This window comes from Balearica regulorum, chromosome 17 (genome assembly GCF_011004875.1).
Source record: "Balearica regulorum gibbericeps isolate bBalReg1 chromosome 17, bBalReg1.pri, whole genome shotgun sequence".
In the NCBI taxonomy this organism is placed as follows: Eukaryota; Metazoa; Chordata; class Aves; order Gruiformes; family Gruidae; genus Balearica; species Balearica regulorum.
Genome location: NC_046200.1, coordinates 2,648,326 through 2,671,622, shown reverse-complemented (window position 1 = coordinate 2,671,622; position 23,297 = coordinate 2,648,326). Strand labels below are relative to the sequence as shown.

The 23,297-nt window shown below is 60.4% G+C and overlaps 1 protein-coding gene across 10 annotated transcripts in view; it reads left to right on the top strand.

The window, feature by feature from the left end:
- CUX2 (cut like homeobox 2) overlaps nucleotides 1–23,297 on the top strand; it is a 65,942-nt gene that overhangs the window by 38,704 nt on the left and 3,941 nt on the right. For 2 of the 10 annotated variants that reach the window (XM_075769475.1, XM_075769474.1), the window contains exons 2-15: nucleotides 10,340–10,418; nucleotides 10,621–10,714; nucleotides 15,332–15,469; nucleotides 15,662–15,788; nucleotides 16,645–16,721; nucleotides 16,805–16,871; nucleotides 17,115–17,163; nucleotides 17,950–18,054; nucleotides 18,574–18,765; nucleotides 18,874–18,932; nucleotides 19,061–19,317; nucleotides 19,568–20,203; nucleotides 21,143–21,244; nucleotides 22,128–22,903. In XM_075769475.1, coding sequence (XP_075625590.1) covers nucleotides 10,633–10,714; nucleotides 15,332–15,469; nucleotides 15,662–15,788; nucleotides 16,645–16,721; nucleotides 16,805–16,871; nucleotides 17,115–17,163; nucleotides 17,950–18,054; nucleotides 18,574–18,765; nucleotides 18,874–18,932; nucleotides 19,061–19,317; nucleotides 19,568–20,203; nucleotides 21,143–21,244; nucleotides 22,128–22,903 — 2,667 coding nt within the window. In that variant the 5' untranslated portion in view covers nucleotides 10,340–10,418; nucleotides 10,621–10,632. Of the gene's footprint in view, nucleotides 1–10,333; nucleotides 10,715–11,517; nucleotides 11,632–15,331; nucleotides 15,470–15,661; nucleotides 15,789–16,644; nucleotides 16,722–16,804; nucleotides 16,872–17,114; nucleotides 17,164–17,949; nucleotides 18,055–18,573; nucleotides 18,766–18,873; nucleotides 18,933–19,060; nucleotides 19,318–19,567; nucleotides 20,204–21,142; nucleotides 21,245–22,127; nucleotides 22,904–23,297 lie in introns of those variants that run through there. The other 8 variants (XM_075769471.1, XM_075769472.1, XM_075769476.1 and 5 more) reach the window with 7 other exon arrangements.

Below are 23,297 nucleotides of genomic sequence, written 5' to 3'. Positions count from 1 at the left end.
CCGGGCAGGGATGCTGGAGGCAGGAGAGTTGGGGATGGGACGTGCGTCGCCGGCAGCCGGAGCTCGGGGCGCAGCGGAGCCCCATGCGGGCACCTCCCGACCTCCGTCACCAGCGCCTTGGCCCCCAATTCATCAAAAAGCAATTAATAGCCTTCCCCCCCCCCCGCCCAGGTTTTACGGTTCCTGTCTCTTCCCGCCGACTGCAGGGCAGTAATTAGAGTCTGGCTAATGAGGTTTTCATGGCAGGGATACGGTCTCTCGCCGTATCTCCCCATCAGACAAAGGCTTTGCCACGGTTTATGGTGCCGGCGTAAATTTTTTCTGGCTGTTTTCACCGCAGTACGAATGGGATAGGGACCGGGACATCCCTCGGCACGGCCGGACGGCAGGATTTACCGGGGAGCACCCGAGAGGTCACTTCGCATCGCTTCAACCCCATCGCTTTTGGTTCTGGTGGTGGGGTTTTTTTCACATTCACCCCAAATTAAAAAGCCATATATATCTTAAAAGCCTTATTTATGAACACTTAAGCGTAAGTAAGTCATCGTTGGACGGCTTCCCTCCCTGCTGATGGATGGAATCTGGCACCGGGGTGGACCGGGAGGGAAATCTGGCAATACAATATGCTGTGCTTGACTATTTTGACACTCGGAGTGCGATGTTTTTTTTACAGTTACTGATGAGCTTATGGCACTGCTCCTTTTGGAGAAGCGAGGAGGAGGCTGGGGCTGAGAATATTGATTAGCGAGCTCCTGATTATCTCAACAACCCTCTCGGCTTGCCTTTTCTTTTGCGGGGAATACAGAATTTCTTCAATTATTCATATAAACCCCCTTGTCGATATTGCCATCGCACCGTGGCTGCGTAACACGGAACAAAATCAGTCCGGGGGAATTATATTCCTGCAATCTTAAAACTCAGTGCTCCTAAACCACCTTTATTTTATTTTTTCCTCTGTTTCCCCCCCCCCCCCTTTTGTTTTTGTTTTGTTCCAGAAGGAGCTAAATTCTGTTGCTTCGGCGCTGGCGGCGCAGCGGGGGGGAAGGCGCGCAGTCTCATAAACATTTAATTGAACTCAGCCGGGAATTTAAGAGAAACGTACCTGAGGTACAGGAGATTTGCTGTTAGAGAATTAACTCGGCAGGACGGCGGATTTCCCTCCCCGACAACTAGATTTTTGAGAACTGGAGATGTAAGTGACTAACAAGAAGGGAAGCTAATTAACCACAAAGACAAATTAGAGCCCCTGACATTGGGGTACGGGGATTTTTTGCGTTCGCTGCCTCCGGTAGCTCCTTTGGATGGGCAGAGCTGGGTCCTGGGGGGACGACGGGGGCTTCGAGGGGGGGATGCAGCATCCTCCTTGGATGCATCCCGGCAGCGTGGGAGGCAACTTTGGGTTTTGAGGCGTTTATAAAAAGCAAGCGTCGAGTATTCGGTGTCGAGATGCTGGCACCCAGCTCGCAGCCCAGATGGGGGGAGACGTGTTGTTTTTTAAAAAAAGAAAAAAAAAAAAAAGACGAGAAAGGGGGGGGGAAAAAAAAAAAGAGCAACTCTAAAATAGCTTTCCTCGGAGGCCGTGCGGGGAGGGGTGTTTTCTGCCTGCCTGGGTGGGAGGAAAGGCTGGCAGCGTTACAGGGAGAGGTGGGCAGGGGAGCGGGCAGGGCCTGCCCTCACCCCCCATGGTCCCGGCCGTGATCCCAGCCCCTCCCCACCCAGTCGGGGGGTTGAAACGGGGAGGGGAGAGCCCCAGGAGGGCCGGACCGGACCCGGCTTGGTGTGGCCAAGGCATGGGGTCACCATCCGTGGCCTCTGTGGGGTTTCTGCAGCCGATAATGTCCTTCTGCTTTGCCTCCCCGGCCGCTGCTGGATGGTCCTTGTGCCACGTGTGGGCAGGGGTACGGGCAGGGCAGGCAGGGCCCTGCTGCCGGCGACCTCCCCGGTGTCCCCTGCAGGGATGGTGGCCCTGTCCTGGAGAGCTTCCAGGCAGGGGAAGGAGCCATCACGGACAGGAGGTGCCGTGGCATGGCTGGGATGTGCCATGACGTGACCAGAAGGTGCCATGACATGGCCGGGAGGTGCCGTGATGTGACCAGGAGGTGCCATGACATGGCCGGGAGATGCCACGAGGTGACCAGGAGGTGCCGTGACATGGCTGGGATGTGCCGTGATGTGACCAGGAGGTGCCGTGGCATGGCTGGGATGTGCCATGAGGTGACCAGGAGGTGCCATGACATGGCCAGGAGATGCCGTGACGTGGCCGGGAGGTGCCGTGGCATGGCTGGGTTGTGCCATGATGTGACCAGGAGGTGCTGTGGCATGGCTGGGACGTGCCATGACATGGCCAGGACATGCCATGACGTGGCCGGGGGATGCCGTGACGTGTCTGGGAGATGCCGTGGTACGGCCGGGATGCACCAGGTGAGGTTGCAATGGACGATCTGAGGACTCGCCAAGCACCGGGGGTGGGATGACGTGGTCCCAGCCCATCACATTGCCGCAGAAAGCATCTCACTTCATCCTCCAGCCTGACCCAGGTGCTCCCCAGCCCCGTGCCCCTGCCCCATCCCCGGAGCTGCCGTGGATGCCTTGGCGTTGGTCCCTGATGCCATCGAGAGATGCATCGCACTTCAGGATACCTCTTCTTCTCCCCGGCTTTTTAATGCTTTCTCTTCGGGGGCTGCTTTCTCTGCTCCTCTAATGTGCTTCGATGGAAACCCCTGGAGAGCCGCCGGTACTCTGAGCTTGCCAGCAGCGACACATTAGGATCTGTCATCTGCTGAGCATTACCTGATTTTAAATCTGTCTCTTTGGAGCTACGGAACTGCATAAGAAAATATTAAAGTAAACAATAAGTGGATTTACACAAATGCGACTGATTTCCATATTTTTCATCACTTCATTTTATTACTGGGTTTACTGATATGCTCATTTATTTATAGGGCAATCCAGTATTGATTCATTCCGATGCACTATGCATAAACACATAAAAGAGAGTGATAACAATAGGAATACATTTTCAGTCTTTTAAATACTGCATTTTTTCCGATAGTCTTCATTAGATCCGCTACGAGAATATGAGCTACGTCCTTTGGGGAGCCCCGGCCGGCCCCTCCGCCCAAGTGGCTCTGGATTTATGGGGGTGTAAGGGAGAGCAGGATGCGATCCCCGGCTCGGCGGCAGCTGCTTCCCGGGCTCTGCCGCTTTCCTCCCCCCAGGGTGGGTTTTTTCCGCAGGAGGTTTTGGGGGATTTTCTCCCAAAAGGTGGATTCCGCTCCCTTGAGGTTTCTTGGCTGCTTCCGTGCCAGGCGGTGCGGGACGGACCAGGGTGCTGCTGCTGCTCCTGGGGTGAGGCTCCTGGGGGCTTGGGACGCTCTTTTCTCTCTTTTTTCCCTTCTTTTTTCTCCTCTTTTTTCCTCTTTTAAAATCTTTTTTCTTTTTTCCTTTTTTCCTTTTCCTCTTTTTTCCTTTTTTCCTCTTTTATCCTTTTTTTACTCTTTCCTCCCCCATTCCCCCTCTTTTTTCCGCCCTTTTGCCCCCCCTCGTCCCCCCCTTTTTTTTCCTCTTCCCCCCCCCCCCCCCTTTTTAAAATTTTTAAAGTACTTCTTTAATACCATCTTTCCCCTCGCAAAGCACACTTTTCAGCCCGCTCCCCATGAATATTAACCAGGGAGAGCAGAGCGCTACATCATCTGCGTCACGGGAAGGAGCCCATAAAAGCGCGGTGATGAATGGCGAGCCTTCCCCCTCCGCTCCTTCTTGTAAATGGGGAAAAAAAAAAAAAAAAATCATTTTGAAATATTAAGCCGGGTGGGGGCGGATGGGCTTTTCGGGCTGTTTCTCTCTGCCATTCCTAAACACGTCTCATATACATTTAGGCTCCTATATCCTTCCTATATCATTTTTTCCTCGAAGAAGGAGGAGCGGGGCTGAGAGAATAAATTGTACCCGCGGAGAATAAACCCGGCTTTTATTTTTTCTCCTTGATTAGCTAAAGGGCAGTTCCTTTCTCTCACCAAAAGCTGCCCGCGACGGCGGTTTAATGGCAACAGCTTGAGACGGCCAAAGTTTGAATATCCTTGCGACGGAGAAAAGAGCAAAGCGAAAGCCCTGCTAATTACAAAAGTTGCTTTATGAAAGATAATTCAAAGCAATAATTTAGCAAACATAATCAAGTAGCGCAGATGGGGATTTTGATGAATAGTTTGCAACATGCAATTAGCAGCTCTTGCAGTTACATATCATTAACCCTCAGAGCACAAAAATTATTTTCTCATTATTAGATGAAAAGGTAAAATTAAGCTGACTAGACAGTAAAGGAACAAACTACAATTAATTACCTTCATTTATTACAGTCATTATTTTAAACTTATTTTTTTTTTACTCTGATAGATAGATGAAAACATCTAAATTAAAAGTTTTGTTCTGCTAAATGGGAGGTGAAACTTTGCGATGCTCGGGGTGCGCCCGTGTGCTGGGGCCAGCCCAGCTCCGTCCCGGCTCCGTCCCGGCTCCGTCCCGGCTCCGTCCCCACCCCGGGAACCTCCTCATCACCCCGCTGAATCTGTGCCGGGGATGCAGAGCCCTGTGCATCCCTGCCCGTCTCCTGCCGACCTGGACCGCTGCTGCCAGCTGCCCCCGGGGAATTTGGCATATTTTTGCAGGAAAAGAAAGAATTTTGCAGGAAAAGAATTTTGCCAGAAAATATTTTTGCCGGAAAATATTTTTGCCAGAAGATATTTTTGCAGGAAAAGAATTTTGCAGGAAAAGAATTTTGCAGGAAAAGAATTTTGTGGGTTCCTAAGAAATCCGGCCCCGCTGGGAATTAACCTGTCCGGGCGGCACCTTCTCACGTCGACGGTCGGAAATCAGCCTGCTCCTTTGCGCCGCGTTGGGTTCGACGCTGAAGCCTTTCGTTTCGGCGTGTGTGTCGGTAGCAGATGGTTTGGAGTTGCCAACTGTCAGCAAATGCACTAAAAAAATAAATTAAGAAAAAAAAAAAAAAGGGGGGGGGGGAATTAAGGAAAAAAAAAAAACCAAAACAACTAAACCAGCCAGTGAAAGGAAAGTGTATTAAATTATGTTGGCGAGGATGGTCAAATAAGCTTGAAATATTTTCCCCGCTTGCCGGGACGTGACTGGAGGCTGTAGCTCACCTGGGGACGGGCGCCGGGAGGAGGCAGGAGGATGCTCCTGCCCAGCAGCAGGCAGGGGCCGGCAGGGCCGGCGCCGATTCGGGGGCTCAACCCAAGAAATCCTGCGGGGCGGAGGAAGGGAAGAACTCGGGATCCTTCTCCCAGAGCCGGCCGGGCTGGGATGCTGCAGGAAAAGATTTGGGGGGGGGGGGAAATAACCTAATGAGCCGAACGTCCTGTGACTCTGCTCTCAGGAACTTTGCCAAAGCGTCATTGAACTTGTCAGGAAGTATTACAACAAAATTAAGAACCAGCAGCAATTTTCTTGCGTTCGGGATCCTACGCTTTAGAAAGTAAATTATTAATGTGGTGGGGTTTTTTTCTCCGTTAAGCAGTTATTTGCAGCAGTCTCGGTATATTTCTCATTAGAAATAACATCATCTGAAGAACTTATATTGATTCTTTTTATTTCTTTTTTTTTTTTTTTTTAATGTCCAAATCATGAACGTGAACAACATATTTCTATGACGTTCCCTTTAACTAGAACTCTCAGGCTTTATTTTTATATTATTGATCTTTTTGACACGCATTGCTTTTTGGCCTTGCGAAAACGTTGCGAGCCGCTTCTGCCTTCGGAGGAACGGGCTGGGGGGTGCGGAAGGAGTGCGAAGGGGGGTGCGGGCGTGCGATCGGTCTGCGGGCGTGCGATGCGTCTGCGCGGGTGTGCGATGGGTCTGTGCCCGCGTGCGACGGGTTTGTGGGTGTCCGCGATGGGTTTGGGGGTGCAATAGGTTTATGTGGGTGTGCGATGGGTTTGCGGGTGTGCGACGGGTCTGCGTGTGATCGGTCTGTGTGCGCGCGGCGGGTTCGTGGATGCGGACCATGGATTTGGGGGGGGGTACGATGGATTTGTGGGTGCGTACGATGCGTCTGTGGGTGTGCACGATGGGTTTGTGCGTGTGCGATGGGTCTGTGTGTGCACACAGTGGGTTTGCGGGTGTGCGATGGGTCTGTGGGTGTATGCGCGATGGGCTTGTGGGTGCACAAGGGGTCTGTGCGTGTGTGCAGTGGGGCTGTGCGTGCAATGGGGCTGTGCGTGTGTGTAATGGGGCTGTGCGTGCAATGGGGCTGTGCGTGTGTGCAGTGGGGCTGTGCGTGCAATGGGGCTGTGTGTGCAATGGGGCTGTGCGTGTGTGCAATGGGGCTGTGTGTGCAATGGGGCTGTGCGTGCAATGGGGCTGTGCGTGTGTGTAATGGGGCTGTGCGTGCAATGGGGCTGTGTGTGCAATGGGGCTGTGCGTGCAATGGGGCTGTGCGTGCGTGCAATGGTGCTGTGTGTGCAATGGGGCTGTGCGTGTGTGCAGTGGGGCTGTGCGTGTGTGCAATGGGGCTGTGTGTGCAATGGGGCTGTGCGTGTGTGCAATGGGGCTGTGCATGCAATGGTGCTGTGTGTGCAGTGGGGCTGTGCGTGTGTGCAGTGGGGCTGTGTGTGCAGTGGGACTGTGTGCAGTGGGGCTGTGCGTGTGTGCAGTGGGACTGTGCGTGCACTGGGGCTGAGCGTGCACTGGGGCTGCGCGTGTGCGATGGCTCTGTGGAGGTGCGGTGGATTTGTGCACAAGTGTGCCGGGATTGAGGAGTCGGTCACGCGCGGGGCGCTGGGCAGACACCGCAGGACCCCGGCACGAGGCAGGGGCTCCCCGGCACACGGCCGGTGCCACGTGGGGGGTCCCCCCCATCACCCAGAGCTCTCCCCTGGGACAGCGGCTCCCTGCCAGGCTCCCCGCCCCTCACCCCCCCGCAGCCCTCCCGCCCTCCCCGACTTCTTTACACATCAGCAAAAAAAAAAGCGAGGAAAATAGCGAAGGCTTGAATGAATTTTTTCATCAGTTTTCTTCAACATTTGGGGTCTCTGCTGCCGCTTTCTCCCCTGACAGCTGTTCCTTTCCGCTGAAAAAGAGCTCATTTGTGGTTTACTGCCACCAGTATTTAGATGGAAATAACCCACTACTTATCCTGCACTTGATCTCATGGATATAAGAATAAACTCGCCGCCGGTGCGATGCAAATCCCGCGCCTTTGGAGAGGGGATGCTCAGACAGTCGGTCCTTGCCGCCATGCCGGGAGGAGGACCGGCTGCGCCGGGGGAGTTTTACCATTTTGTCAGTCAATTATAATAATATTTCTGCTTCCAAATGTTTAAAAAGTTGGCTTCGGAAGGTATAATCATGGCACAGAGGCCAGCCTGACAATAGTAATTAATTAGGCTATTACGCATTCTACAGTGATAATTGCTTTGCTGGAAAGTCACCAGCCATGAAAAGGACCCGGCGCGTAACTGTAATTCATCACGCGGCGGCGATCCCGCGCTGCCGCCGTGCCTCACCTTGAGCCCGTGGATGCTGCGGAGGGAGACGGGGAGGGGGGGGGTGGGGGGGGTGGGGGTGTTTGGGGGGGTTGGAATAGAAATTAACGGTACGTCGATGTGTAACGCGGAGGCAGAGCTCGCTGCTGGCCGCCGAGGGCCGTGCAGGCGGAGGGAGAGCCGTCGCCAGCGGGCATCGTCGTGATGAGGGGAGCGGGGATGACGCCGTCCCGACCCCGTCGAGCTGGGGCTGCTTGCGGGGACGTTCGGTTCTCCCGTTTTTAGCAATTTTCTGCTCTCCGCGCGGGTGACATCACCCTCTCAGATGGGGACAAAGGGTTGGGCTCAGCTTCTGCCCTGAGGGAGCAGACATTTAGGGGTTTTTTTCTACAAAACCTTGATTTTAGGGCTGATGTGGGCTTTTTCCAGGTGTTGATTCAGCTCTCTGTGAGGAGTAACAGCGGTTTCAGGGTTGGGATGAGCTGTCCCCGTGCGAGACGCAGAGCTGCTCCGGCAGGAATCTCCCCTGGCATTTTGGTGAATTATCCCCGTCTGCAAAAGGTCGCTAAAAATGTTAAATCTCTTTTTTTTCACTGACATTTCCTTGAAGTTTAGCGGGACTCGGAAAGAGCAGAGCAGATGCCTGGCTCACTGTCCTGCCCCGACACCGACACGGGCTGAAACGTGCCGGCCCCGAGCCGGGGCTGGTGAAAGGACCCCCGAATGCCTCGTTTGATGAAACGACCCCCAAATGCAAACTGCGGGTCCTGCGGCTCCGTCTCCTGGGTCGGGGCTGGAGGTGGGCTGAGCGGCGGGTCCACCCCTGGCATGAACCAGGAGGAAACCCGGATCCGTCCCCGGAGAGGGGAGGTCCACGGGATCACAGCGTGAGGATGCTGCAGGTTCCCGTCCGCCCCAGAGCCACAACGTTCCCGGTGCGGGGATGCTCGGATCACCGTCGGGATGGATGAGGAGAGGGAAAGGCGTCAGAGTTTCCCCTTGGAAAGTGCTTTGTCTCTATGATGTGACTCCAGGAATGAAATTCAGCAGAAACAGCCCGATTCAGCGGCTCTTTCCCGCTAGCACAGGTTGGGGATGCGCAGGGGGCGAGCACGGGGGATGCAGGGGTGATGGGGAACGCGTTCGGGCTGGCCCGTTGCTCCACACCCGTATCCCAGGGAAGCTGAAGCTCTTCAGAGCAGCTCGAGCGGGTCCAGGCGTCGCCGTCGCCCCGCGGCAGAGCCGTGCCGATGGGCCGCGTCCGTCCGCCCCCGCTCGTCCCCTGCGCAAAGTCCGGAGGATGTGGGAAGCGGAGGGGGGGTGTGTGTGTGTGGGGGGGGGGGGGGTCACGCAGGGCTGACACCGTGGAGCACCCCAGCACCACCGTGTCTCCGCATCCCTTCGGACCTCCCTGGCGGGGCTCCCCGTGCCGCCCCGCCGGGAAATTCGGCAGGCGTCCTGCTGCGATACGCGGGCGGTGCTGCTCACCGTCTGCTCGCTGCCTCCCCCCTCTCCTCCCCACTTTATTATTATTATTTTAAAGCACCCTGAAGCCAAGCGTTTTTGCAGAACGCTGACGAAAAGCCCCCAAATTCCTCCTCCGCTGGAAACGCGGCACCGAGAAAGTAGGTTTGTGTACGAGACGCTATAAAAAGCCCGGCTTATACAATTTTAACAATAGAAAAATGATCTTTGTGCTCCAGTGCCTGCGAGCTTGGAAGGAGAAGGCGGTTTGCTCAGGTGGCTGCTGGATTACAAATGAGCGGTGTGCTTTGGGTTTGAATGACAAGCGATCGCAATCCGGGCTGGCGGGGTGAGCCAGGACCTCCACCGGCACGGAGGGAAAAGGTGCTCCGTCGTGGGAGCTGCCACCGGGCTGAGGTGCGAAGTTCAGGCTTCGTTTGATGAGTAGCCCGTCGGTGGCTTGAAAGTGGTTTAATTGACTAGTCCGCTGGCGGTAATGGTGTTTCTGCCGGCACCGAGTGCTGGGTGGGCGACTCCCCCCAGTAGCAGTTGGCACAGGCACCCAGTTTGGATCAAACTGGGTATTTTCCGGCTGGGAATGGGTCACCTCCATCCCTGGCTCCTGCGCCCGGGGCAGCAGGGACACAGAGGTCCATGTGTCCCACCGGCAACGCCATCCCATCCGCTGCAGGTGGGGCTGGGTGGGAAGGGGACCCTCGGCAAACAAAGGGGACCGGAGCCCGGTGGGCAGCGGCCCCCCCCGCCCCGAGGTGTTGTGGCTCCTCGAAAAATTAAGGGGAGTAAATGATTCACGCTCATAAATGTTGGATGGGGGCGCACGGCAGATTAATACGTTGTTCGGTTACTAGCGATGCAGCGTGTCATCTCCCCCCTGCCCCGCCGGCGTGAGCGTCACCAGCACCCTGCCACCCCGGCAGCCGAGGGGGACGGGGACATGGTGTCCTGGTCCCGGTGCACGGGGTCGGCACGAGCATCGCTCCCGCCCGCGGCATCGCCCCAGCCGTGCCGTGCTGGGGAGGGCTGCGTGCCGGATCCGGCCCGGCGAGCACAACAACAGGCAGGCTTCTTTATTTCTTATTTAAGCGCTGACATTAAATTATAATTTTCATTTATTCAGAGCGCATCAATGATTTAGGGCGACGTGACGCGGCAGCGGCACGAGGAGTTTAGCCGAAGGCAGCGAGCGGCTGCGCGGGGCGCGGAGTGGGCACAGGGCCGTGCCGGCGGGGGGGCCACCCGTGTGCCGGTCGTGGGTGGCACCGGTGCCGGGGGTCCGGCAGCGCTCACTCCTGCCCCGCAGAGCCGGATCCCTCCCCCAAAAGCCCATCTCTCACCCCCGTTTTCCATCTCCCCGCAGGTGATTGCACTTAGTAAGAGAAGCAAGGAGGCTGAGACGGCTTTCCTGAGCGTTTACAAGCAATTAATTGAAGCTCCAGGTAAGCAACGCGGTGGCGACCTGGCTGCCTAACGAGTTGCGTGCCGGCGCCGGTGCCGAGAGGAGCCAGCGAGGACCGCGGCAGCGCTGCCGGCCCCGTCCCCGGCACGGCTGGCATCGCCGACCTCCGCTCGCGCATGGTGCTCTGGAAATACCAGCCGAAGAGAGGAGTGGAAACAGCTTTTGCCATCGCTGTGTTTCAGCCCCTGAGCCAAATGCATCTTGACATTAGGAAAGGAATACATTTGCTCAGCCCTTGTAATAACACTGCGGCTATCCCCAGTTGTCTTTTTGACGGTAAGTTAACCGAAACGACCGAGCGCCGGCTCGCAGCGCAGCTCCCGGCACCGGCCGTGGCTCAGGGACAGCTTTCCCTGTTTCACCGCCGTGCCGGGGCGTACCCCTGGTCCGGGGCGCCGCTCGAAGTCTTGGGAGGGGGAAACTGAGGCACGGGGCAGCCCCGAGGCTTGTGTTGGCAGAGTCGGTGCTAGGGCCGGGCGAGGGGCTGGGACCCCCCTCCCCTCCGCTCTCCGCTCCCCGCCGCCGGCTCTGCCGCGCTCTGCGCCGGGGGTGTCGGCTGCGCCGAGCACAGTGGCACGGAGCATCCCCCGGCGCGGCGAGGACGGAGAGCTGCAAATGGCTGAAGATGCGCAGAAGGGCTCCTGCAGGGCCACTAATTCATTTTCCAGACATTTAGGAATAACAAAATGTTTTAATGATTTCTTAGGGGAATTAGGGAGACATATTTTTGTCCTCATTAAATTTTCTCCTGTGCTACAAGAACCAAATGTCAGCTCGGTTTCCAGAACCCAGTTATCTTTCCTCCCCCCCTCCCCGCGCTCGCCCACTGTGCTTCTCCTGCTTGCACACTCGTGCACGTGCGTGCGCACGGATACACCTGGATGCACACGCGTGCGCGCCCCAAAAACTGCTCCCCTATGCTCTCCGCCCCCCTTCTCCCCCCTCCCCGCCCTCCGCCAGCATCCGTCCCTCGCTCCCCTCTCCCCTCCCGCTCCCCAAATCCTCCCGCCCGTCGTTCTGTCCCCGGCTGTTACATGTCCGTGTGTCTCTCGACAGGCGAACTCTTTGTGGAATACTTTACAAGCGCCACATAAGTCCTGATTCGACATTTTTTGCTTTGAATGGCTGCTGTCAACACAAATCTCTGGCAGAGACTGTAACGGAGCCTGATTGCTCAGCAAGTATTTTGATAAGTGAGCTGGCTGTGTGTCTGTAATTACGGGAGAAAACCGTAAATCTTTTGGATATTGTTCACACAGATGTGGCGTGAAGGGAAGGGGGGGAAGCAGTAAAATGTGTTAAAAGCATAATTAATGTCATTGTTGTTGGGGATGATTTGATTTAAGGCTGACTTTGACTCGTGGAGGGATTTGTAGGGCGCTGGTGGAGATGTTTGAGCAGGTTGGGATGGGGTGGCGGAGGAGATGCCGCCCCGGTGGGAGAGGTACCGTGGTGCAGGTACCGTGGATGCACCGTGTGTGCACGTGGACGCACCATGGATGCACCACGGATGCACCATGGGTGTACCCTGGGTGTCCCGTGGGTGTACCCTGGGTGTCCCATGGGTGTCCCGTGGGTGCCCCGTGCTCCTCTCGGAGCCAGGCAGCAGCACGGAGCAGACGTCACCCTTCAGCGCCCGGCACGGAGACCTCCGCCAACGGCTGGGTCAAGTGGCCGGGCGCCGGCCTGGGGATGAGCTGCTGGTCCCCAGGGACACGGGTGCTCCCTGGAGCTGTGCGCGCTCAGGAGAAGGTGATGAGCACCCAGGACACATCCTGCCCCATCCTGCCATCGCGCGGGTGCCTCGAGCTGCTCCGGTGGCCGTGCAGCAGCTGCGCGGTGCTGCGGTGAGGGTGTCCGGGAGCGGGGTTGCCGATGGCCCGGACCCCTTCCGGCACGGGGAAGGGCCTCCGGCCCAGCTCCCTCGTGCCGGGGCTGGGGACACCAGGAGGGACCCTGCCCGCTGCCCCGTCCCTGCCGCAGCACTGCCGCTGCCACTAAAGGACAGCCAATAACGCCAGCTAGTGGCAGCACTTATTATATATATAAAATATATATATAAAAACCATTATCTATGCATCTGTGGTGGGCGAGCGTATGGAGCGATGGATAAGCACGCCTGGGCAGCAGGTTCTGCTTTGCGGCAGGGACTTGCCGGCACAGGGGTCAGCGCGAGCCGGCTGTGCCGTTGGTGGGCGATGCCGCGCCGCGGCCCCTGGGCGTGTGAGAGCTGCCGCGGGCGGCCGCGGCGCCGGAGCGTGTGGCACCCCGAGGTCTTATTTTGGCACGCGCCTCTCTCGCATCACCCGTCACCCGGCTGTGCCGCTGGTGAGTCACCGCCGCGGCGGGGCCCGCAGCTGCTCTGCCGCTCGGCTGCAGCGTCAGCGCCGTCTCCTCTAACCTGTCCTGACGGGGGCCACGACCCACGCGAGGAGGGGGGGCACCGTCCCCCGTGCCGTGGGCCGTATCCTGAGCCCTCCCGTGCGGCTCAGGGTGCGACCGCACGTGGCACCCTCGGTGCCTTGGTGCGAGCGGGCGATGCGCTCGGTTTCAGGCGCGTCCTCTCGCCAGCCTTGCAGCGGGAGGGTTTGTTCACCAGCGGCACGAGCACGGCGCGAGCACGGCGTGAGCTTGGGGCCCGGTCCCAGCAACCCCTTGGTGCATCCGAACACCTCGCACGCGGTGGCGGAGCCGGCCCCGCAGCCGAGGACAGCGCTTTCCCGGTGACTGGACGGCGTGGTATTAGCACCGTGTAATTAATCCAGCCGGGCGTTTTGCATCAGCGCTGCCCCAGCTGACGTAGGAAGCGGAGTCGGAGCACCGCTCGCTCTTTTCCCTTCTAAAAGCTCCGCTCCCGACCGCTTCATCCCGGGATGTCAGCTCCAAATGGAGAGCGAGGCGCTGAGGAATCGCCCCGGCTGTATTTCAGCAGCGGGGCTGCGGCTCACGGGAGGGGAAACCCTGACTTGAGGAAAATCCCCGGAGCTTTCTTGCTCAGGAGAATTCCTCCCGTATTATTTCTCATCACGGAGGTGAGAGGAGTTGCTGGCGTGGATCGGACGGGGCCTGCCCCGGCGTTTATCCCTGCGGAGGCGGCTCGCAGGCTGGCACGGAGCATCCTGCCAATGCCCCCGGGGCCGGGGGAGCGTGGGGGGGATGCCCGGCCCCCGCAGCCTGTGAGCCGGAGCCCTGGAGCGCGGGGTTTAATTAGCTGTATCGTTATCTCAGCTGGTGTACTTACGGGTGTTATTAATGGCTGCGAGAGCATCCAGTCCGGTTCGGGATCACGCCGCGCTGCTGCGGCCCCCTTCAATGGCGTGCTCCCGCATCCCTGGGTGGGGAACCGGCCCGAAGGGTGCCGAGCCCTGGCGTGCCGTGAGCCGAATGATGCTGAGCCGAAGGGAGCAGCCCGGGAAGGTTCCGGCCGGAGCAGAGTCATCGATTCGGTGCCAAAGCCAGCAGCGTGCCAGCAGGGCTCAGCACCCGCCTCTGGCTGGGACCCCCTGGCCGAGCTCTGGGCACAAACCTTTTCTCCCAGCCGGGGCGCGGGGTCTGCTGATGTCCAGCAGAAAGCAGGGGGGTCGTTCCCTGCGGAGAAGGATGCTCCGGGGGCATTTGGCGTTAGCACGCGGGGTCCGACAGTCGCCGGTCCTGCTGGGAAGCCGTGTGGCGGGTGCTGCGGTGGGGCTCTGCACCCCAGGGCGGCGATGCTGTGGGATGGAAGGACAGCGGCGGGTCGGAGGGACCCCCAAACCCCATCTTGGGGGGGGCATGCGTCTTGGCTTCGCTCATTTGCAAGGAGCATCCATGCTGGACACTTGCAGCGAGGATCACAGGCCAAATCCTGCGTCTTTTGGGCGGATTCACCCCAAAGATGCCCGGTGCTGCGGTTGGGCTGTGCCGGCGCAGCCCCAGACCACCCCGAATCCCACGGCGCGGCCACGGTAGTGCCAGGCCCCCGTCATCCTGCCCTGCTGCCATCTCAGCCGGGGAATTGCTGAGCAGAAGACCTGCGCTGCGTCCCGTTTGGAGCAGAGGCAGCCAGTTGTTTGATTTTTTTCCATCACCATTATTATTTTCTACCCTCGGATGCGTGCCACGCATCCGTGCCGTACAGTAGCTCGCCCAGCTCCGTCCCACTTCCCTGTTTGTCTAACTTTCTGGCCCTGGAGAATTTAAATCTATTTTCTTTCCTCTTCTTTTCTTTTTTTAAAAAAAAAAAAACCAACCCAAACCTATATTAACCTGGCTCAATAGGAGGCATTTTCTTGAACTTATTAAAAAATCCAGACTTGTAAATTAATTTGTTCGTGTTGTACAATGGCAGTGCAGATGGACTCATTAGCATGCACACAACAAATAATTATAGATGAATTTTTAGCTGGCCTGCTTAATGGGCTTGCTGGGTTAATTATGTCAATGTATAATTACATCAGCCCTGGGAGACATAATGGCACACCCTGCTGAGCAGACACTAGCTAATGATGGTGTAATGCTGACAGAGGGAAGACGGACGGCTCTGAATGCACCTGCTTACCTCGGCACAAACCGCCATTGTCTGCGCCCAAACGGGCCGGCCGCTGGCGGCACCGTGGGCCACCGGTGCTGCGGGAGCCACCGGCTCGCTCGGGGAGGTGATGTCCCCACGCAGCCCCGCCGGTCCCTCGGGGCTGGCGATGGAGAGCGCAGGAGCGAGGGGTGTCCCCACGGCTCCCAGCACCCCATGGGGTGGCCCGGGGCTGGGAGGGCACCCGCTCTGGTTTTAAGCAGGGTGCGGAAGGCGGCTGTCCTGAGGTGGGCGGTGAGGAGGGTGAGCGGCGGGTCCCCAGGGAGGTGGGAGAGGGCCAGCGGTGGGCATCCCTGCCGCTCACCGCCGCGTCCCGTGTCCCGCAGACCCCGCTCCTGTGCTGGAGGCTGCCCGGAGCCTGGAGGACCGGCTGCAGCGGCTCCAGCGCCTCGAGCCTGAAACCACCCCCCTGAAGGACCTCAGCCACCCCTGGAAGAACCACCCGGAGCTTGGCAGCACCAAAGGTACCCCCCGGCGCCGGCCGCTCCGTCGGACGAGGGCGGCAGCAGCGGTCCCCGCCCGGGTCCCCCCACGTGCCTCTGAGCATCCCTGGGGCGCGAGGGGTCTCGGGGCCAGATCCTGTCCCCTGGCCCGTGGTCCCCAGCAGCCAGCGCTGCTGTACCCGGCGCGGCTGTGTGAAACGTGTCCCCCCGCAGAGCGCAGAGAGGGGACGTCGCCGGCGGCCGGGCTCACGGCAGCGGTCGAGCCCCCGCTCTCGGGCGTCGACGGCAAAGCACTGTGCGCAGAAACCTTGCAGCAGAGAAATGAGGCAGAAAAGCAAAAGTACGTGAGTACCGGGGACGGGGCTGCGCGCTCCGCAGCCGGGGTCGTTTTGGGGTGCTCGAGGGACACGTGGCCCTGTCCCTGTTCCTGCACGGGGGTGTCCGTCGGTCTGTCCCTCTCCTCCGTCCCTTTGCGCCTCCTCTGCTGTCTCCCCGTTTGAGAATGGCCACATCCAGCCTGGAAACCTGCTGCACAGTCTCGGGCACTCCGAGCATCCGTCTGTCCGTCCCTCCCCTCTCCCAGGCGGTTTTTGGGCAGCGGCGGGCGCAGGCAGAGCCGGGGCAGGTCCCTCCTGCCCCTCGCACCGTCTCCCTGGCACATGGCTTTGCTCGGACAAACGGGTTAAGGCCAGGTCGGAGGATGAACCTCATTAAAAGGCCTTTTAATTTGGAGGCTCCCGGCTTTCCCGGTGCCTTCATTGTTATTCCTTAACACGCTGCACCGGGAAACAAATGAGGAATCTTTAAACCCTAAATTGCAGATCTCTGTGAGTAAGTTCCTGGCAAGTGCAGGCTATAAATAATGCAGAATAACTTTTCCCTGATTGCTTCCCCCCCTCCAATTAAGCGCAGGCGGGGGTGGGCTGCCATCCCCCCCGTCGGAGGGGTTTCACCCACACCGATCAGGATTATTTTCAGCCCAAAGTGAATTTTTTACACCCGGGGGGGGGGGGGGGGGCAATAAACCCCTTAATGTCAGGGGGGGTAACGCAGCTTGAACGCGTCCCGGCACCCACCGGCGGGTCTCTCCCCCGGCGTCGCTGAGTGATGGGGACGCAGCGAGGGGGTCTCCGTGTGCCCCGGGGGGGCGGCGGGGGCCGCGGGGTCGGCACGTGGCCGATGTCCGTGTCTCGCAGGGGACTGCAGGAAGCACAGGTCACTTTGGCCGCTCGGCTGGGGGAGGCAGAGGAGAAGATCAAAGTGCTCCACGCAGGTAGGGGGGGCCGGGGTAGGGGTTGCCGGCCGTGGGGGGCCGAGCCCCGACCCCGCGGCTCACCCTCCTCTTCCTCTTCCCAGCGCTGAAGGCCACGCAGACAGAGCTGTTGGAGCTGCGGTGTAAATACGACGAGGAAGCTGCGTCCAAGTAAGTCGCCGGTGATGCCCAGTCCTGCCCGGAGGGCTGGCGTGCCCGAGGCTGAGCCGAGCAGTGCCGGGACGTCCCCACGGTGCTGCTAAATGACTTGAGGAGCTGAGATGCTTTAAGCGACCGCAGCAGCGTCCCAAGTCCCGGGGGCTCCCTAAACCTAAGGCGGGAGCCCTCGCCGGCCGCAGGGGGCTGTGTCCCTTCCCTCCGCGCCGGCTGACGCCTCTTGCTTTCTCGTCGCAGGGCAGACGAAGTAGCCATGATCATGACGAACCTCGAAAAAGCCAACCAGGTGAGCCGGGAGGTGACTTGCCAGCCAAGGCAGGGCACGTACCCCGCTTCCCCCTGCGCCACGCTCAGCCGCGGCCCCCCCCCCGGGGCTGATGGGCTTCACCCCGCAGAGCCTGGGTGCTGCACCCACCACGGCACCCAAAGCACCTGCGTGGCCTGGATGTCTGTCCCCGAAAACGGGACGGGGTGGCCAGACTCCGGCACTGGGAAGCCCTGTAAGGGGGAGCTCTGGTTTCCTTCGCATGGCAGCTCCTCCGAACCAGCCCGGTGGGAACCCCCTGTCCTATGTTGGGGGTCACTGGTGTGTTTGGGCTCCCACTGGGCTCCACTTCGGCTGCTGGAGCCGGTGTTTGTCACCTCCAGCCTCTCCCAGGTGTTTCAGGATATGACCCACACCAGCCTGGTGCTGGTTCCTGCTGTAATTGCTCCTGGTCTCATCTATTCCTATTCAATGGTTTTATTTAATTCTGAAAATGTAGGTACAAATGAATGTCCGTAGATAACAAAAGAGATTTAACGAGCAATTTGCATGTAAATACGGCCTTTTGGGTGGAAAGAGGCAGCGTCCTGGAGGTGGGCTACGGGTGCCCAGGGATGGGGGCTGGGAACCGCGCTGGGATGCGGGGAGCCAAAATACACAGCGGGGGCTGACGGCGTCGGTGGTGGGAGCAGGATGCTCAGGAGAGGCGCGGGTGGGTGCCGATCCTGGAGCCTTGCTCTGCCCCGTGTGGGGTGGGACGAGCCCGTGCGGGTGCCCAGCCTGAACGCGTTTTCTGCTCTCTTGCAGCGAGCGGAGGCGGCGCAGAGGGAGGTGGAGAGCCTGCGCGAGCAACTGGCAGCCGTGAACACCTCCCTCCGCCTGGCCTGCTGCTCCCCGCCGGGCGCTGCTGGGGTGAGGGCACCCCTCGGGGACAGCAGCACCCCGTCATGGCCAGGAGTATCTGTCAGAGTCAGGAGTGTCCCGTTGCGCTTGGGAGCACCCCAGGGCAGCCAGGAGCACCCTAGCGTGTTCAGGAGCATCCCGTTGTGCTCGGGAGCATCCCGTTGTGTTTGGGAGCGCCCTTTTGCGTTTGGGAGCACCCACCACGTTTAGGAGCAAGCCTGAAATGCCCGTGACCGAGGCGTTTTTCCACCACGGGGTGGTCGCGTTGGCCATGCCCTACCTGCAGCCCCGGCCTCCTGCGGGGAGGGGGGACAGGCACCCCCATAGCACCGAGCAGACGTACCTGGGAGACCTGTAAGGGCGGAGGAGAGGTCTGTCCCGGCCCACGGCTCCATCACCCTGGGTCCCCATCACTCAGGGCTGAGTCCTGGGGTCGCCTGCTCTCCCTGGGGACGCGTCTGACGGGGAGGGTGGCCCTTGTCGCCGCGTTGGGCAGCCAGGAGCTGACAGTGTCCCCTCTCCCGGCAGGACAAAGTGAGCTATTCCATGTGCTCAGGGTCGAGGCTGGAGGCGGCGCTGGCTGCCAAGGACCGGGAGATCCTGCGGCTCCTGAAGGACGTCCAGCACCTCCAGAGCTCGCTGCAGGAGCTGGAGGAGTCCTCCGCCAACCAGATCGCCGAGCTGGAGGGGCAGCTGGCCGCCAAGAACGAAGCCATCGAGGTGCGCCCATGGGGGCTGGGGGCTCGCCAGGGAGGGGGTGCGCGGGTTCGGCCGTGCCGGGGGTGTGCCAGGAGCCGGCTGCGAGGACTCCCCTCCTCTGCTCCGCAGAAGCTGGAGGAGAAGCTGCAGGCACAGGCGGACTACGAGGAGATCAAAACAGAGTTGAGGTACGGCTCGACTGGCATCCGTGGCCACCGGCACCCGCGGCACACTGCCAAGGAGCCGTAACGCTCAGCGGCTTGACGGCAACGAAAAGCCGTGCCCACCGAGTCACCCCCCCTTGTCTCCCTCCCAGCATCCTGAAGGCGATGAAGGTGGCCTCCGCCAGCTGCAGCCTTCCCCAGGCAAGTGCCGCGGCGCGTGCCGACACGCTCGCCGGGCTGGGGTGCGCGTGCCAGCCCTGCCGCCGCCGGCTCCGCCGCCCTTTCCCATCTCGGCTTGGCTCCTTGCAGAGCATATCGAAGGCAGAGGAGGCCCTGCTGCTGGGGAAGGAGGCTTTCTACCCCTCACAGAAGTACCTGCTGGAGAAGCCCAGCCTGCTGGCCAGCACTGGTAGGGTCCCCGGGTCCCACGGCAATCCCCGGTCCCGCTGGGAGCATCCCTGGGAACATGGGCGGCAGGGCCGGATCCTGCCCCGGCTGTGGGAAGGAGCCCGGAGCCAGCAGCGGGGCAGAGGGATGGACAAGGGGTGGGGTGCCACCTGGGGAAACTGAGGCAGGAGATGCTTCGCTGCGAGACCAACGCGGGGGCCGCCGGCCGGGGGGGACTCTAGTGCGTCTTCCTCTGTCTCGTTCATCTCTAGAGGAGGATCACTCCGAAGACGAGTCGGGGAAGGATTCGCTGGGCATGGAGCAGCCGTACCCGTCCCCCCCGCACGCCCCGGCGGACGAACCCGCCTCCCCCACTCCCCTCCCGCCTCTGCCCGGCCCCGGCCTGGCCCCCGACGGCCCCCGGACGTTCTCGCTATCCCCCTTCCCAGGGAGCGAGCGGCTTTCGGGGGACCCCAAGACCACCCACCTCCCGCCGCCTGCCTACAAGAGCGAGAGCGCTGGGGGGGGGCCGCCCTTCCCCTCCGCCTTCTTCGGGGCCAAAAGCGGCACCGTGCCCCCCGGCACCGTGCCAGCCGCCAGCGCCGCCAGCCCGCCCGGCGAGCCACCCGAGGGCAGCGCCGGCAGCTCTGCCGAGGAGGAGCAGCTGGACACGGCCGAAATCGCCTTCCAGGTGAAGGAGCAGCTGCTGAAGCACAACATCGGGCAGAGGGTCTTCGGGCATTACGTGCTGGGGCTGTCGCAGGGCTCCGTCAGCGAGATCCTGGCCCGGCCCAAGCCCTGGCGCAAGCTGACGGTGAAGGGCAAGGAGCCGTTCATCAAGATGAAGCAGTTCCTCTCCGACGAGCAGAACGTGCTGGCCCTGAGGACTATCCAGGTGCGCCAGAGAGGTGAGTGGTTGGGGTGGCCCCGGCCGACGGGTCCTGCCCCGGGGTGCTGCAAGCGGTGCCGTGGGATCCCCTCCCAACGCATCCCGGCAGCACCCCGGGGTGCCCTGAGCCACGGCGGGGATGCCCGCTGGCCCCTGATGCGCCGGCAAGACAGGCAGCGATGCCGCACGGAGTCACCGGTGGCATTTGGGGATTGTCCCCGGTGGTCCCCCCACTCGCCGCGGGGTGGGATGGAGCCCCAGCAAATGGTAGCAATTAGCAACAACCCGTCGTGGAAGCTGCATCCCCGGACGTGCTTTACTCATTTATTCTGACAAATGCCATTTAATTATTCATTAGGCTGTTTCGTGGCGTATGAATCAATGTGCCTGGGAATATTTCGTTAAAATAATGAAGTCTTAGTGCTGTGGGACCTCGGTGATAACGCCCTGCCGCCTGTGCACCCAGCTCCGGGGACAGCGGCTCCTGGCCCCGTCTCGGCGGTGGCAGCAGTTGGCGGCTGGTCACTCGGGTCCCCGCGGTGGCACGGGGACGGGGTGACACTGGTCCGTGCACCTGCTGGCCTTGCAACCCGGAGGGCTCGGATTTATCCCCTGGATCCGATCCAGCAGCAACCCGTTGCCTGCGGGAGGGCACGGTGCCAGGGATGGGGGTCGTGGTCCCCGTGTCTCCGCTCAGCACCCTGCGTGCCGGTGGGGAGCGGGTCCCCTTGGGCGAGCAAGGTGCCCGGGAGATGCCATGCTGGAGGCGAGAGCTCCCCGGGGCTCTACCGGGGCTCCCCGCGCTCCGGCTAGCGACTAACGGGGAGTGACATTTGTCTTAAAGCCAGCGTCCCTAAAAATCACTGAACACGAGGAGCAGTAAACGCTTCCTGACATAGGAGCGGAGCTTGTAAAACCAGCGCCGGTGACAAAGCTGTTACCCTGCCTCTTTGATCAGGTAGCATCACGCCGAGGATCAGGACGCCGGAGACTGGCTCTGACGACGCCATCAAAAGCATCCTGGAGCAGGCGAAGAAGGAGATCGAGTCACAGAAGGGAGGTAGGTGCCGGCACATGGGTGGCCTCGGGGGTGGCCGAGCCCCCGCTCTGCCCCCGTGGGAGCAGCGCCCGGAGGGGTGCCGGTGGCTGGGGGCCGTGCGGGTCCCACGGCACCCCCCAAAACCCACGGCGTCCGGCGCAGGGGTCTCTGCCCCTCCTAGGAAACGTTAGCCGGCCCCTGCCAAGCCCGGCGCTCGCGGCGCGGTGCTGGGCAGGGTGGCCCTGGGCTAACCCTGCGGCTGGCCGGGGACGGACCGGCCCCGGCAGGACCAAAACGGGCTTTATTTGGCATTTCTCCTACTGACATCCGTAGGGATTTGGGGCATGGTGGGAGGAAACGCTGGTAAATCCTGTTAGGGATGGAAGACTGTCCATGCAGCGATGTTTGTACCTGGGCTTTCGGAAACTTTGGATCTACCCTTGCCTCCCCTCCCTGCCCCAAACCAGATGATTAAATGAGGATGCACGATCCATCTGGCACGAGGAATCATTAAAGCAGCTGCGCTCGCAGTCAATTACAAGAAATGAAATACATTAAAACAGGTAGTCTGCTGAGAAAGCAGAATCCCAGAGAATTAAATTAGACAGGAACGGTGGAAAAACAGACAGGGAAAACAAACATGTTTGTCTATTGCTGTCGTTGGTAATGGAATTTATTTTGCAGTCGTCAAAAAAAAAAGCTTGTTTAGAGCTGGGGTGTCGCAGCTTTTGCTTTGCGGGCGCTGCCGGTCCTTCTTGTGATCTGCGCTCGCATGGGGCATCAGCTTGACGGAGAGAGCTCTGAACCAGATTGGGCTAAAATCCCTCTTATTTGAATTATAGCCACGTGGTAAACCGATGCATGCTGTGCCTCGGGGCTCCCCTCACCCCTTTTTTTTTTGCAGGCGAGCCCAAAACGCCGTCGGCGTCGCAGGCAGTGGCCAACGGGGCGGGCGGCAGCAGCTCGGAGGACGCCATCAAGAGCATCCTGGAGCAGGCGCGGCGGGAGATGCAGGCGCAGCAGCAGGCGCTGCTGGAGATGGAGTCGGGGGGCAGCGGGCGCCCCAGGGACACACCGCCCGCCGAGCGCTCCACGCTGGCCGCCGTCAACCAGAACGTCGTCCCGACCTATGTCAAGCAGGAGGAGGGGAGCAGGGCCAGCCCCGGCCCCCCGCAGACGCCCCTGGCCGTCCTCTCGCCCGCCGCCTTCGTCCAGAGCATCATCCGGAAGGTGAAGTCGGAGATCGGCGACGCCGGCTCCTACTTCGACCAGCACTGGGCATCGGAGCGGAGCCTGCTCAGCCGGCCCTACACCTCCGTCTCGCCTTCGCTCTCCTCCTCCTCCTCGAGCTACTCCAGCATGGCCAACGGCCGGGGCTGGCTGCGGGGAGAGCCCAGCGAGGGCGGCACCAACGAGGACGAGCTGCTGCCGGCAGACGACGAGCCCCACCGGCTGACGGAGATGAAGGCGGAGGGAGCCGGCGCGGAGTCAGCGGCCAGCGGTCGTCTCTCCTACTACCCCACCTACGTGCCGCGGACCCTGAAGCCCACGGTGCCGCCGCTGACGCCGGAGCAGTACGAGATGTACATGTACAGGGAGGTGGACACGCTGGAGCTGACCCGGCAGGTCAAGGAGAAGTTGGCCAAGAACGGCATCTGCCAGCGGATCTTCGGAGAGAAGGTACCAGCCTGGAGAACGGGGGGGGTCCGGTGTCCCCTCTGCTCCGCGACCCAGAGCCCGGGGTTCATCGGCGGCCTCTGCCAGCTCCCTGCAGGGTCCCCGCTCTCCCCGGTGGGTTTCCCCTCAGAGGATGCTGAGTCCTCAGGGTATGGCCCAACCCCAAGCCGGTCTCCCAGTGGCCACCACCAACTGGTTGGTGGCACTTCCCACCAGCAATGCCCTGTCCCCTGCGCAGAGCCCTGCAGGGACCATCCTCCCAGCCCGCTGGGTACCCCGGGGGGACCCACCACGGTCCCAGCACCCGCGGCTGGCACCAGGGGGTCCGGATGCGCCGTGGGGCCGTGAGCGCAGCAGCCGTGGGGCGGCAGCCCGCTTCCCCTCCCTCGACGTGGGG